The 14451-nt window shown below is 45.5% G+C and overlaps 1 protein-coding gene and 1 long non-coding RNA gene across 10 annotated transcripts in view; one reads left to right on the forward strand and one right to left on the reverse strand.

The window, feature by feature from the left end:
- Positions 1-14451, reverse strand: part of DGKZ (diacylglycerol kinase zeta) — a 1700725-nt gene that overhangs the window by 1334647 nt on the left and 351627 nt on the right. For 5 of the 9 annotated variants that reach the window (XM_069623234.1, XM_069623231.1, XM_069623232.1 and 2 more), the window contains one exon: positions 4288-4386. The exons of the other annotated variants lie outside the window; for them this stretch is intronic. In XM_069623234.1, the coding sequence (XP_069479335.1) occupies positions 4288-4386 (99 nt within the window). Of the gene's footprint in view, positions 1-4287; positions 4387-14451 lie in introns of those variants that run through there. 9 annotated transcript variants of the gene reach the window in all.
- Positions 1-14451, forward strand: part of LOC138503473 (uncharacterized) — a 297695-nt gene that overhangs the window by 94651 nt on the left and 188593 nt on the right. The gene's annotated exons all lie outside the window — the stretch shown is intronic.

The raw sequence follows: 14451 nt of genomic DNA on the forward strand, positions 1-14451 counted from the left end.
CTATCACCAACCGCCAGGAAGGGAATATCACACACATGCCTCCCTTCCATTGCAAATCTCCAAGAAGGGAAAACCAAACATGCCTCCCTTCTACCGGCAAGCACACGGGAAGGAAAACCAAACATATCTCCCTTCTATCACCAACCACTAGAAAGGGAATACCACATACATATTAGTGATGTTACAGAAAGGACCCCATCATCCAACCACTAGAAACACGTCCTTTCTTTTCTGAAAGGAGTGCTTGGGACGTTGGCCTAATTGTCTCTGTATACAAATGTTCTACTTCAATTCAAATGTTTTACCTAAGAAGCAATGCCATATTCGTGCGAGATCTGTTCCAGTGTATCTGTCTTCTATATCCTTTCTGTTCACTGCACCAAAGTAAACTTCTGCCTGTTTTACCAATTATCAAAGAGGGGACAATTCAAACGAATGTAAAAACGGATGTTTTCCTGTTGAATGTTTTAATTTTTGGTTCTTGAGTTGCGTTTCGCCCCACCTAAAGAGGACAATAACTATCGCTATTGGAAAAAGAAAGACATGGTGTGCAACCGACAGGTCAACATTTATTTTATATGTGAATCTGCTGAATAGCACTGCCTGTGCTACTCTTGCAGAAAAGCTAGGCCACACAATATTCTTACCCAAAAAAATGTGGTAGCCCCTCTACCGAGAACGAACACGGCCAAATAACCTGTTCTATGGGTAGGGGCCGACTCCGAAGGGTCTACAACCACGTTTTAGCTCACTGTACTTTTTACAGAGGAGACATATCCATTCGCACATCAGCCTGGTCCCACCCACATGGGCAGTCCAGCACCGAAATGCTAGGCCACACAATATTCTTAGTATTGAATTCCATGAAGACAGGCTTGAAGCCTGTCTTTTCTTTTCATGATTTGGAAACCACCAAGCGCTTATTAATTTCAGACTTTGCACACAATGGTGTTTTCTCAGACTGACCACATCACACTGGAGCATGGACATCAGAACAGCCTCCTTGAGCAAGCTCCTATACAGGAGTCAGGCAAGGGGTTGCTGTACCATCAGCACATTCCAGGCGGTCAAGCACATAGAGCCACTGTTCAGCTGACCGCCTTGTCCACTCTGCTTTGTTGCAGGGTCAGAGAGTCTGTGCTGCCAAGACGAGAGTAGAGACTGTGCTTGCCTCGATGCTGGTAGCCACAACCACGCTCTGCTACAAGCGAATGGTGATAGTTTCGGGTATTTTGAATACCTGGCTTGTGATGTGAGAAAATGGCATTTGATGGAAATGCCATGAACACCTAAAAACCTGGACATTTAACGGCAATACCATGCATTACGAACAGAGTATATGGGTATTTGATGGCAATACCGGATATATGATGCGAGTACCTCACTAAAACATGGCAGTGCCGAGAGTATGTTGAAATATGCTTACCTTAACTAGCATACATGTTTGATTTTAGTAGTTAGAGAGTGCAACACTCACCCAAAAGGCAGTGGGTGTTGGAAAAAGTATGAGAAGCATGAAAGGATGAGCAAACATACAATAAATAATAAAAGACAGGCCAGGAAAAATAAACCAAAAAATGTTTACAAAGTCAGTAAGCATCCATGTGCCGATGGCACGTGTCCAACAGAACAGCGGGAATCCAATATAATTTGGTCATACAAAGTTCTGAATAGAGTTGCCCATGTTCAACTATATGTATTGCCTGCTAAAAATAGCCATGCTGATAGCAGAAATCCCAGGTCAAGACCTTTTCAAACCCTAACTTCGCATGGTGTCCTTCTTTCCCCCTCCCCGCATTTAGCCTGATGCTATTTCATCCTTTTTCCTCCTCCAAATAGCATTTTCTTCACTTTCCGTTATCACATTACCCCAGTAGATACTACGGTAATCGCTCATATCGAGCAAAAAGAAAATGGCAGCTGAAAAACCTCACTGATGCATTGTGGGACACATATATAGGTAGAATTTTGGGAGAAGGCAGGCACCCCCTTCTCCATCAAATATTTTAACAACTACTGGACGGAATAACCCCAGACCCATCCCGGAAATCGAGTCAACGCTTCATGCTCAAGTTGTTTTGTACCCGGTCCGATTCCATCCAGAAGTTTTTGCTGTGCAGACATTTTGGCACTTTCACTATGGGTAAATGAATGGGAGTAGGCCAAAACGGCGTTTTTTTTGCTATCTTTATAACATTTTCATTTTTTGAAGACCCTTTCCCATAATTTCCAGTCCGGTGGGGGGACAGGGGGTGTGAGGAGGTCAGTCAGGGTGGGCATGACAAACTTTTTGTTTGCAAAATATCAGACAAGTCAAAAGTTATTAGCAATTGAATTTCTGGGTTTCCTATGGAACTAGATACTCAATTTAACTATTTCACGGCGACTGCAGCACTATAATATATATCCTTCATTGTACATTCTTATATTTTGGTGTCTTTGAGCTATTGCTGTTTGGTTTTTGGGTTGCTACTGTTGTACTCCACAGCCCTCCTGAGAGTTTGGCCTCCCCTTGGGCCCACATTTTCACAAAAAGCAAAGGAGGTTTACCGGTCTGGCTGTGCCTGTTTTAGCTTTATAATTGGCATCACTGCTGCTTTAGTAATAGTGTGGTTTAGCTACTACTCATCCCTGTACTCCTGCAGAGCAGTAGTCATTTTGTCACACTTTCTCACTGTAGGGATGTACACAAGTTGGGTAAACTTAAGACCAGCGGCGCAAGTGCGTATAGAACACTAAACATGAGGCAGACCTTCTTTCTCACCCCTCACTTGCCTGCTTGCCGACCAGCGTTCTCGTGGGAAAGTAGCTGTGTTCTTTCTTTTTCACCCTGGACTGTGACTTTAAAGTGGTAACTCGTAAAACAGAAAATGACAGGCAGAACCTTGGAAATGCTGACGCCGACCATATCAGCTATAGCAGCAATCACATCCCAATACCACTGCATCACTCAAATCAGTAAGGATCTTTTTGATTGGTTAGTACAAAGAGGACCAGGAAGAAAGTGAAAACCAGTAAAGGGAATTGCAAAGTGAGAGGAAGAGAGGCAGAGAGAAAGATACAAATCAGCTCAGAGAAAGAAGGATATAGAAAAAAAACAGAGGGATTAGAGAGTCGGGAGATAAGAGTGAGATAGATGAACAGAGAGAATGTCAGAAAATAAGGCTTATAAGACATGGAAAGAGAAACAAAATAAAATGGAGGGATGGAGTGGTGAGCGTGGAAGATAAGTCAGAGGCAGGGCTCAGAGAGAACAGGACAGAGAGCCAAGAGACCCATTACAGGTGCTGCACGGCTTACAAGGGTACTACGTCAGGCAGAGAACAGGACAGATAGCCAAGGGATCCACTGCAGGTACGGCATGGCCTATAAGTGTACAAAGTCAAGCAGAAAGCCAAAAGACCAATTGCAGGTTCTGCATGGCTTATACGTGTACTATGTCAGGCAGAGAACAGGACAGAGAGCCAAAGGACCCATTGCAGGTACGGCATGGCCTATAAGTGTACTAACTCAAGCAGAAAGCCAAGAGACCAATTGCAGGTACTTCATGGATTAGTAGTATACTAAGTCAGGCAGAGAACAGGACAGAGAGCCAAGGGACCCATTGCAGGTACTGCACGGCTTATACCTGTACTACGTCAGGCAGAGAAAAGGACAGAGATCCAAGGGAAACATTGCAGGTAATGCACGGCTTGTAAGTGTACTAAGTCAGACAGAGAGCCATGAGACCCATTGCAGGGACGGCTTGGCTTTGTAGTGTACAAAGTAAGGCAGAGAACAGGACAGAGAGCCAAAGGACCCACTGCAGGCACTGCAGGGCTTATACCTGTACTAAGTCAGGCAGAGAACAGGACAGAGGGGAAGTAGGGGGAGAAGACGAAGATACCTGGAAATACAGACAGGGGGAATTGAGATGGCTGAGTGAAGTAAGCACAAAAACCCACAGAGACGGCGAGAGAAATGTGTAAAATAAAGTTGCACGAAAGAAGGGAGGGCAAGGAGCAACAGAAAGCAGAGGAAAGGGATGTAGGAGATTGAACACAGAGAAAAGGTTGAAGGAAAGTTGATAGCAAGCCAACAGGGAGGTGTACCATCAGGAAGAAAAAAGGGAAGGCGAAGAAAAAGCAGAGAGAGCCATTAGACAGCCAAAGGGAGAGGTGGGTAGGCAAAGAGACAGCAGGGCACAGAACAGATGAGATGCAGCCAAGGAAGGTAAATTTCGGCGTGCTCTTGATCAGCGTTGCAGCTACCAGAGCTACACAAAGCCAATAATAAAAAGCCACGTACTTATACACGGCTGGCCTGTGCTGTATGGTCCGGGATCCACGGCGGCCATGTTGCATACCGATCAGGCATGGAAGGACAGCTTTGTATGGCAGATGTAGTCTGGGGACACAGAGAGATCGGTCATCCACTGTGGCTCGGAGCAAGGGTACAACAGAAAAACGGAAGGCAAGTAAGACCTTCTCACCAGCCTGTGGCTGCACGATCAACTCTGGCACAATTAAGGACAGCAATTAACTTTATTTACAAACCTTGGGAGCAACTGGGTCTGTACTCCCAAAACCTGGCACAACCAGGGTTAATCCCAAGCTCCAGCACCATTAGATTACAATAGTTGTCATCAGCATTAGTATGTATTGTTTTTTTCAGCCAAATTGCTCTTCTCATGAAACGTGTTTTGCAAAAGATGTAGGGTTGAAAAAGGTGTTCCCCCCCCAAAGTGCATTACCCCCTCCGGTTCAGCCCAGAATAGTACACATAGAGCTCGCCCTGAAAAGCTAGCTCTCAACAAAACTCTAAATACAAAGAAATGGCGGATGGAAACAAATTGACACTTCATTTTAAAAAGTGAAACGCAAGCTGCGATAAAGTCCACTGCCTGATTCTGGGCACCTCTAGTAGGGTGACCAAAGCGGGCTGGGTGCACCCCCAGAGTTAGTGGATAAAGGGGTACTAGTGTGGTATGAGGAGGATGCTCGGGTCACCCACACTAGGGCCCCGCTCTAAGGAAAGGCAACATCAGAGAAGGCGCTTTAACGGAGAACACTCCTACTACTGTATATACTGGGGTAGGGAATTTGGTAAACGCTGTGCTTTTAAAAGAACCTAACCGAAGTTTGCAAGCAATGAAAACCACGTAGCGAAGAAATTAAATGACTTCTGCGCTGGTAGCGAACACCCACTCGGACATCAAAGGCACATTACATTGTTCTATTGCACTCCCTGCGCTTGTTTGCCCCCTTACATCACAAACCCACACCAGAGCAACACTACACTTTCTTATGACGCTCGCACAGTAAATCGGCACAGACATAAGATTCACACCAGATTTTCGTACATGGACATCGGGGATACACTCGATTTTCCTACGGCGCTCACACAGCGAGTCTTCGTCACACATTGACACGGTATGTGTTTCCCTGGTTCCCTGCAGTGTGAAATCAAACACTGAAAGCACAGAAACAGCAACACATTTCAAAATGCCTTCATTTTACTTAACTTCCTTGGGTATGCCCACAGAGGGAAAGAGCCTGGCCCCTAGCTTCCCTACATCAATGGGACACCAGAAGGATCCCAGGGCTTTACAAGGGAGGGAAGTACAATCCAAGATGGCAGGTCAGACTGACGTCATTTCACCAAAATGCCAGGGGTAGCGGAAGTGACGCCACACGACCCTTGACGCCCTGAGACATCACAGGAAGTGATGGCAAACGACTTTCCGATTTTTTAGAAGCATCTAGCACCCGTGTTTCAAGGTGCTCTCATTTCAGTCAGACATAAGAACCGAGGCACAGGGGGAGGCATGATTTGTCCACGATTACACATTTGGGGAATGCAATTTTCCAGATTGGACGTGGGGTCTATATGCAAAACATACATAACGCAGTATTTCTAACAGGGTAACCGAAATCTGTAACCCAGACCACTGCTAGTGTATGAAACATCTATAGATCAATGGACAGAGAAGTACGTGTTATCTGTGGCCTTGCTGTGTTATGCAAGCCAAAAATGACTTGGGGGAGGCCTGCGCTGCTGTTTAACCAGGAGAAAAATGCTGCACGAGCAAGGCCTGAAAATGAAATCATTGACCAGGATTTAGTATAAACAAAATTCCCTGGTAATAAATGTATATATGATTCAGCTACCACTATGATAGAAGAAACCTATTAGACTGGTCTGCATGCGCAGAGGGGAGTTCTCCTGATGTTATCTTTGCTGTAGTGTAATACTAGGAAAGGTTCTTTCAATATAAGCATAATACTGGGTGCCAGACAACACCATTTAATGTAATAGCACCACACAGTTATTTACAATTGAAAACGCCCACAAGCTGCTTCTCACCCGGGGACTCACTGGCAGACTTCAAGGCGCGCACTGCACACTACCCCTTTGTCAGATCCAGTGGTGCCCAATGGCATAGCAAACAATTTGGCAACTCCTCTGTGAGCCATGCTGTACCCCCAAGCTCCTTAACAAAGCACAGGGCACGCCACACCCGGGGCCGATCCGGACCACCACGTGTGCGCAATGTCCATGATGATTATGCCGCTACAGGGGCATGCACAACTGCAAGTGAAAGAAGTAAATATGTTTTTCAATCAAAGCTTAAGGGCCTGATTCACAGAATGTTATCATATGGGATTGCGCCATTATAAAACGCGTCTGTGAATCAGGCCCTCAATCTTTGACATAACAGAGAGAAGGCGGCGGTGCCTGGTCCACATATATACCGGCCACCAGTGGTGGCTGGTGAGTTGTTTTTTTTGGAGGGTGTAAATATTTGCCACAAGTAAATGATTGCGACTAAGCATAGCGAAAATGGGTTGGGGGGCTCTAGAGGGATTCTTCTCCCTCCACAGAGTAAATGTTTTGAATAATGGGTTTACATGGTGCATTACACAGCACATTTTCTGGAAAAATGTGGGTAAAAGGTCAAAAGTGTGATAGGAGGCCAACAATCGGTTTTGTAGGGTGTAGGGTAAATCATGAAAAAAAGTACAATAGATGCAAGTCACCAAAGAGCCCATACATTTCCATTCTGGCTCCACCAACATATGCTAGTATTCCCATATAAGACCATACTTGTTCGCTTGAAGACGTTCTTCTATAGTATTGTTACTGGCACTGGGAACAAAACTGGCTCTGCCAATATATGCCAGTACTCCTATGTAAGTACATACTCCCGTTGGATTGGCCATTAAAAGTGACATGTCACAATAGGAAAACCTGTCCAAACTGGTTCCAATGTAAGCCAGTCTAGACCCATAAGAACACTCATCTTGCTTGATTCATTATAGATGCTCAGATAATAAAAAGTCATGCTACAGTGAAGAATATACAGGCTGCTACATCGAAACACTTCTTATCGGCTCGCTTTTTTAAAGATGCCGCGTAATAAATGTCATGCCACAGTAAGCAATGGCTAGATTGAGTGCACCAAAATGCCAGTCTAGCCAGGGAATGGCACACATGAACTTGCCTTTGCCCAAAAATACCAGTAAAGCATATAAAGTCAATAAACGATGTGGAAAAAATGCTCCAGTTTTCCCTAGTCTCCCAGGGCCTTACACACACACACACACACACACACACATGCATTCCCTTTCACCCACCGGTCACTCACACATACATCTCCTCTCGCACTCATTCACACTGGATTCACCACACAGGCACACCAAACCCCACCCAGAACATTCAAACACACACTACCACATGTATGCTCATTAATCTACCAGTCCCTCTGACACACATTCTCCAACATGCACTCATTGCATTCTCTACACAGGCACACAATCACCCACCCACCCACCCACCACATTCAAAAACACACCATCACATTCATACTCATTCACAAATAAATAAATACATAAATAAATCCATTCATTGCATGCTCTACACAGGCACACACCCACCCACCCAGAATATTCAAAAACGCACATCACATCACTTCTCATTCACCCACCAGTCACTCACAACTTATCTTACATCCACTCATTGCATTCTCTGCACAGGCACACACCCACTTACCCAGAACTTTCAAAAACACACATCACATCAATTCTCATTCACCCCACCAGTCCCTGACACCTTCTCTTACATCCACTCATTGCATTCTGTATGCAGGCATGCACACACACACACAAAAACACTCAAAAACCCACATCACGTCACTTCTCAGTCACCCATCCACCAGCCACTCACACCTTCTCTCACATCCACTCATTACACTGTCTACACAGACACACACACACTCACCCAGAACATTTAAATGCTCACATCACTTCTCAATCATCCACCATTCACAAACATACATCTGACACACACTTCACACATGCAAAACACACATCATATTACAAAAAAAAAAGCCTTCCTACCTTTTTCTGGCAGCTTTGGTCTGTCCTTCCAGGCCCCTTCAGCTGCTCCGTGCTGCTCACAAACAGGAACCAGGAAGCTGCAAGAGCTTCCTGGTTCCTGTATGTGAGCTGCAAGGAAGCCGAGGAAGAAGGGGTGGGAGCTGAATGTGGCATCTGACATGTGGCACATGTCACGGTCAGCTCCAACCCCTAATGAGTGCCTCCCCGGCCCAGCCCTTCACCCTGATGGTTGAGGACTGGATCGGGGATCCACCAGACCTGGTGTGGCTGCCCCCCACCCCCGCCGGCCCGCTACACCACCAGCACCTATTTATTTTGTTGCAAAAAAACCAAAGTTGGGGTCGCAGGAGTCCTGGGGGTTGCAATTGTGGCCCCCTGGCAGCCCTCAAATAACGCCCCTGTGAGGCCCTTAATTTACAAACACATGAAGCAATTAGGCACAGCCATTCACAGCCTCTCACATATTCACATCCAAAGTTCAGAAACTCGCCTGAATCCCAGTACAAGTGGAAGGGTCACAGGGCTATATAAGCTTGGAATCCTAGTCAAATGGTGTGGGTGTATAGGGTACGAGATAGCCATATGCGCTTGGAGTGACGTGGAGAGCGGGGAAGGGTATTGGAGGGAGAATGGTCAGGAGAAGGAGGAGGAGAGGAGGAGGAGGAGGAGGTGGGATACAACTGGAAGAGATAAGACACGAGGAGGTTGGAGAAAGCAGGAGGAGTTTGGTTGGAAACATCAGGAGGCGGTTGGAGGAAAGTATCAAGAGGGTTGCGAGAACATAGCTAGCCAGATCAGGGAAGTCTGAAGGGCACGTTTTGCCCAATGCAGGGGGTAGTGGTGAGACCCTAGAAGAACGAGCATGTGGAGTAAAGTTAAGGAGGAGCAGACCAGGACAGGAGTAGAGAAGTGGTGAAAAGGGAGGATGGGACCCTAGGAGAGGCAGGTGAAAGAACCCTCTTGAACTCACCTGTGAAGACCAGGAAGGCAAACATGTTAGGCTCTTTCTAAAAGCCGAAGATAAGCTCTACTACTACCTACATCTCTTGGAGGAGACCCAGCAATATCCAAAGGAACTAAATGACAAATGGGAGGTGGTTGTATCCCACCAGCCACAAGCAGGAAGAAGCTCGCAGAGAGTACTCTTGAGACTTTGAGTGACGGGATGTACCCAAACCTTATGAACATTAGAAGGGAGCCTGCAGTGTAGGAACTGTTGAGAGGGACAGATGACTTGTAGTTTGAGTTTTTTCCTGTGAGACCGCCTTTGGGAGTTGAATAAAAATACATTTGAAGCTAAGAATTTTGTTTGGCCTCTTTGTGATATATGACAAAGCAAACATGTGCTAAAACAAATAACGTTATTTAATATGATGTGTGTAAACTTAGAGCAGGCACACTAAAATGGCATGTATTCTGACTCTCCCAACATACATATTTTCGAGATAGTTCAGATAACAATGTAAAGGTTTATGAACTGAACATATACATAAAAAGTAAGGGCACCTGCCATGAATATTTAATCTATACATCCTTATTTGTATATGGAGATAAGGAATAGAAGACAGATATAGTCGTTCAATGCTGTGGTTTGCACATAACACTAGCCACATCAATGATAATGCCATACAAATTCAAAAGAAGTGAAGATAGCCGGAATGTTTATCAAAGCGATGCAGTCCTCCTCAATTTGACCGATCAACAAAGGGATCAGCTAGAGGATTGAGTCAGCGAGACAATGAGGTGGGGCATGGGGCGATAAGCACTATAAATCAGCAGATGCCTTAATGGCCGATATTCCTTATGTCACTGGAAACTACTATGCAGACTATCAACTGCAACATAAACCCAAACACCAAATGCACTTGTACCTCCTCACCCACCAACATGACCCTGGCAACTTCCATAGTTAGCCTTTTCCCCACCCACTAAAGACCATCTGCCCAGATAAAAACATACAGACGAAATTCAGTCCTTTCTCAATAACAGAACAATGTGAGTCTTCTCCCCATTAGCAGGTGCTGACCCAATACCTATAACTTGCGGTGTGCCACAGGGCTCCTGTGTCTCTCCCACTTTGGACAACATCTTTACAATGCCCCTTTTCGATGATCTCGATGGTCTGGGTATCACCTACACAAATTAATCCGATGATACTCGGATCCTCATCCCGCTGACAGGGAATTATGGCAAGGATTTGGCCTTTGTAAACAGAGTGTACCTCATCATCCAGGCATGGATGGCCTCCCACGGTCTATGCCTGAATGATGACAAAACGGAACTCCTCATCCTGGACACAACAGCTAATCTCAACAAACTTGGCCAGAATTATTTCTTGTTCAAAATCGACAATAACATCATTGCCGTGGCTAAGGAGGTTAAAACCCTTGGCTTCCATCTAAACTCTACACTAACATTCAAAAAACAAGTAAACGCTATGGCTTCCGCCACCTCTTATACTTGCAAACTCATCAGAGCAGCCAAAACTTTTCTCTCTTCCAACAACTGCATTACCCTAGCCAGAGCCTTGATCTTTTCCAAGCTGGACTATTGCAATGCCTCATACGTAGGTAGCAATAAATATATCACAAATAAGATTCAAATCTTGCAAAATAATGCCTTAAGAGCAGCCCTCAGTCTCCCGAAGAAAGCCCACATTTCAGATACTAGAAGATCTGTTAACTGGCTCGCCACGAAAGATAAGATCTTCCTCAAATCTGTCTCTCTGATTCATAAATGTCTCTACCATTCTGCCCCTCTATACCTTACAACGAGATTCACTAGACAAGTATCCTGCCGCCCTTCCAGAAAGGTTAATTCAAACCTTCTATTGTTGCCAAGATTCAAACGCACTATGACTGGGGGGGGGGAGTAGCTTTCCTGTCAAAGCAGCACAACATTGGAACTCTCTACCGCCATCCCTAAGGGAAGACCTTCCTTACTCACAATTTAGATCCAATCTTATCCACTGGATTAATGCACTGGTACTTCTCTCTAACCCTATATGCGCCGCTATAATCTGTACATTTTGTATATTATATTCTCATGTAAATATGACTTACTTACTGCATCTGTTCTTAATGTTGTTGATGTGTCCAGCACTGTAACCATAGCTGGACTCCCTCTACAGTGCCATATGTAACCTAAGCCATAAAATCTTCTTGTTGCTCCTGCGCCCTGCTACCTCTGGGTTAAGAGGGAATTACAAATAATAAAAAAAAAAAAACAAAAGGGCCCATATGATAATCCCTGTCTCATCACTGGAGTGCTTAATGTTATGGCATCCGCTACATTAGAAGAACAAGTTACTTATCCCTGGTAACGTTCCTTCGACTGGTTCCTCCCATGTATTCGTCATCTTTAGATATCTCCCTTTGCAGCTTCAGCTGCTTTGGAATTTGTTTTCTGGCAGAGGGCGCTCTGCGTTGAAGAGTCTCACTCGATGTCCTTCCAGGGCGTCAGTCATCATTGGTACATATAGCAAGCGCAGCACCCATTAGCTTCAGTTCTGCTTTTACGCCGCCTTCTTACAGAATTACTGGCACCAGAGCGTCCAAGGGCAGTATAAGACCTTGAAAGAGCATAAAGTGTAAAGCTCGGAAATTCCACTGCGGGGTAGGTTGGCAGGGGCGATGAGGAATACGTGGGAAGAACATCCAGTCAAAAGAACGCTACCAGAGGTAAGTAACTTGTTCAAATAGATTGTGTGCTCCCATGTATTCCTCATCTTTAGATAGAAAAAGCAGTGTCAATTTTGGAGGAGGGAGTACGCATTTTCAGATTTGTCCTTAATATTTGTCATGGACAGAATGCAAGATTGCCTTCCCAAATCACCCATTCTGGTCTGAAGATGCATTCAGGCAGTAATATTTTGTTAAAGTATGATTAGTAGACCATGTGGCTGCCGCAAAAATATCATGTTTCGGCACCACTCTTTGTAAAGCAGAAGACGTTGCCATGCCCCTTGTGGAATGGGCTCTCAGGCCACCCAGAGGATCTTTTCTAGCAATCTGTAGCATTCAGTAATGCCCAATATGATCCATCTGAATGTTTGTTTTGTGACTGCTAGTGCCAACCTGTGACCAGTATACCCCACAAAAAGGTGGTCATCCTGAAGTATTTCAGCAAATCTTGAGATGTAAAAGCGAAGTGCTTGTCTTGGATCTAGCCTATGCAGCCTCTCCCCATCCTTGCCAGGATGTGGAGGCGGATATAATGATGGTAACACAATTTTGTGAGATATGTGAAAGTCTGAGAATTTTTGGAAGAAAAGGTGGCTTGACCTTAAGAACCACCTTTCCCTTAAAAATGTTGTAAACAGTGGTTTACTAGATAAGGCCTGTAGCTTGCTCACCCTGTGGGCTGATGTTAATGCAACTAATAAGATGGTCTTAAAAGTCAATTATGATAAAGAACAGGAATGGAGTGGCTCAAAAGGAGCACACATGGAATTTTAGTACCAAATCGAGGTCCCCAACAGGAACTTGAAAAGGAGAAGGCGGAAACATGTTAGTGAGCCGTTTAAGAAATTGTATGGTCAAAGGCATCTTGAATTATGATGCCTCTTCCGACGTGGGCTTGAAAACTGACAGTGCCGCCAAGTACCATTTAATGGTTCCAATATGGAGCCCCAGATTTGCCAAGTGTAACTAGAAAGACAACACCATAAGTGTATTACACTGAAAAGGGTCCACATTCCTATCCCTGCACCAGCTACAGAATATATTCCAATGCAACGTTACAAGGATTTTGTTGCTGGCCTTCTGGCTAAAAGCAAAATCTCCATTACGTCATCCGGGAGGTCTCAATCCTTATATCTCAACCACTCAGAAACCATGCATGAAGGTTGAGTGTCTTGACCTCTGGATGGAGAACCCGACCCTCCTCTTGTGAGAGAAAGTCCTCTCTTTGTAGAAGGTGCATTGCAGGGCAGATGGACATGTCCAGAAGGTCTGGGTACCGGGTCCTCCTGTCCCAATCTGAAGCAATTAGGATCATGGATTTCCCAAACTTTCTCAATCTCCTGATCACATGAGGGATGACGGGGACTGGAGGAAACGCGTACAAGAGTGGAAACTTCCAGTCCACTACAAACGCGTCCCCTAGAGATCCTCTTGGGGGAAATTCCATGCAGCAGAACAGTTCTACTTGAGGGTTTCCCCAAAAGGTGAAGATCTCTTTAAGGACTTCCTGAACTAGCCCCCACTCGCGGGAGACTGTGCTCTGCCTGCTCAGAACATCCACTGATGTGTTCTCCTCCCCGGCTATGTGAACTGCTGATAGGAAGATTCCTTCTTGAATTGACCAGAACCAGAGCTGCATTGCCTCTCTGCACAGTGGTAGTGACCCTACACCTCCTCTCTTGTTAAGGTAGTACATGGCCACTGTGTTGTCCGTCAATATCGGGACATTCTTTCTCCATACAGAGGGCAGAAAGGCCTTCAGTGCTAGTCTGCCCTCAGCTCCAAAAGGCTGATGTGTAGTTTGGACTCTGATGGAGACGAACGACAGCTGACTGCCAGATCGTTGGCGTGGGCTCCCCATCCTGTGAGACGTCTGTAAATACTGTTATCTCCGGTAATGGTTGCCAAAAAGGTTCTCCATTCTGAATATTGTCCTTGCAGGCCCACCACAGGAGATCCTGAGCAACCCTGTTTGGAACCTGAAGCAGATCTGACATCTTGCCCTAGAACTGAGACCACTGTGTCCTGAGGGCCAATTGGAGGGATCGCATTGTCAGGCGAGCCTCTGGCACCAGAAAAATGCAGGATGCCATGAGGCCGAGCAACCTCAAAAAGCCTAAGGCCAGAAGACGCTGGGCACTCTGGAATTTGGGGACAATCTGCAGAATGTGCTGAGCCGTAACCTCGGGTTACACCGCTATTCCCAAGGATGCATCCAGGACTGCTCCGATGAATTGGAGTCTTTGATATGGTATCATGTGGGACTTCTTGAAGTTGAGGGAGATGCCCAGTCTGTGGAGAGAGTAGCGGGTGATGCTGAGAAGTTCCAGGGTCTGTTTGGGAGAACGAGCCCTGATCAGCCGATCGTCCAGGAAGGGGTAGACGTGAAT

Source organism: Ambystoma mexicanum, chromosome 11, assembly GCF_040938575.1.
Source record: "Ambystoma mexicanum isolate Mex_15411 chromosome 11, UKY_AmexF1_1, whole genome shotgun sequence".
Lineage (NCBI taxonomy): Eukaryota > Metazoa > Chordata > Amphibia > Caudata > Ambystomatidae > Ambystoma > Ambystoma mexicanum.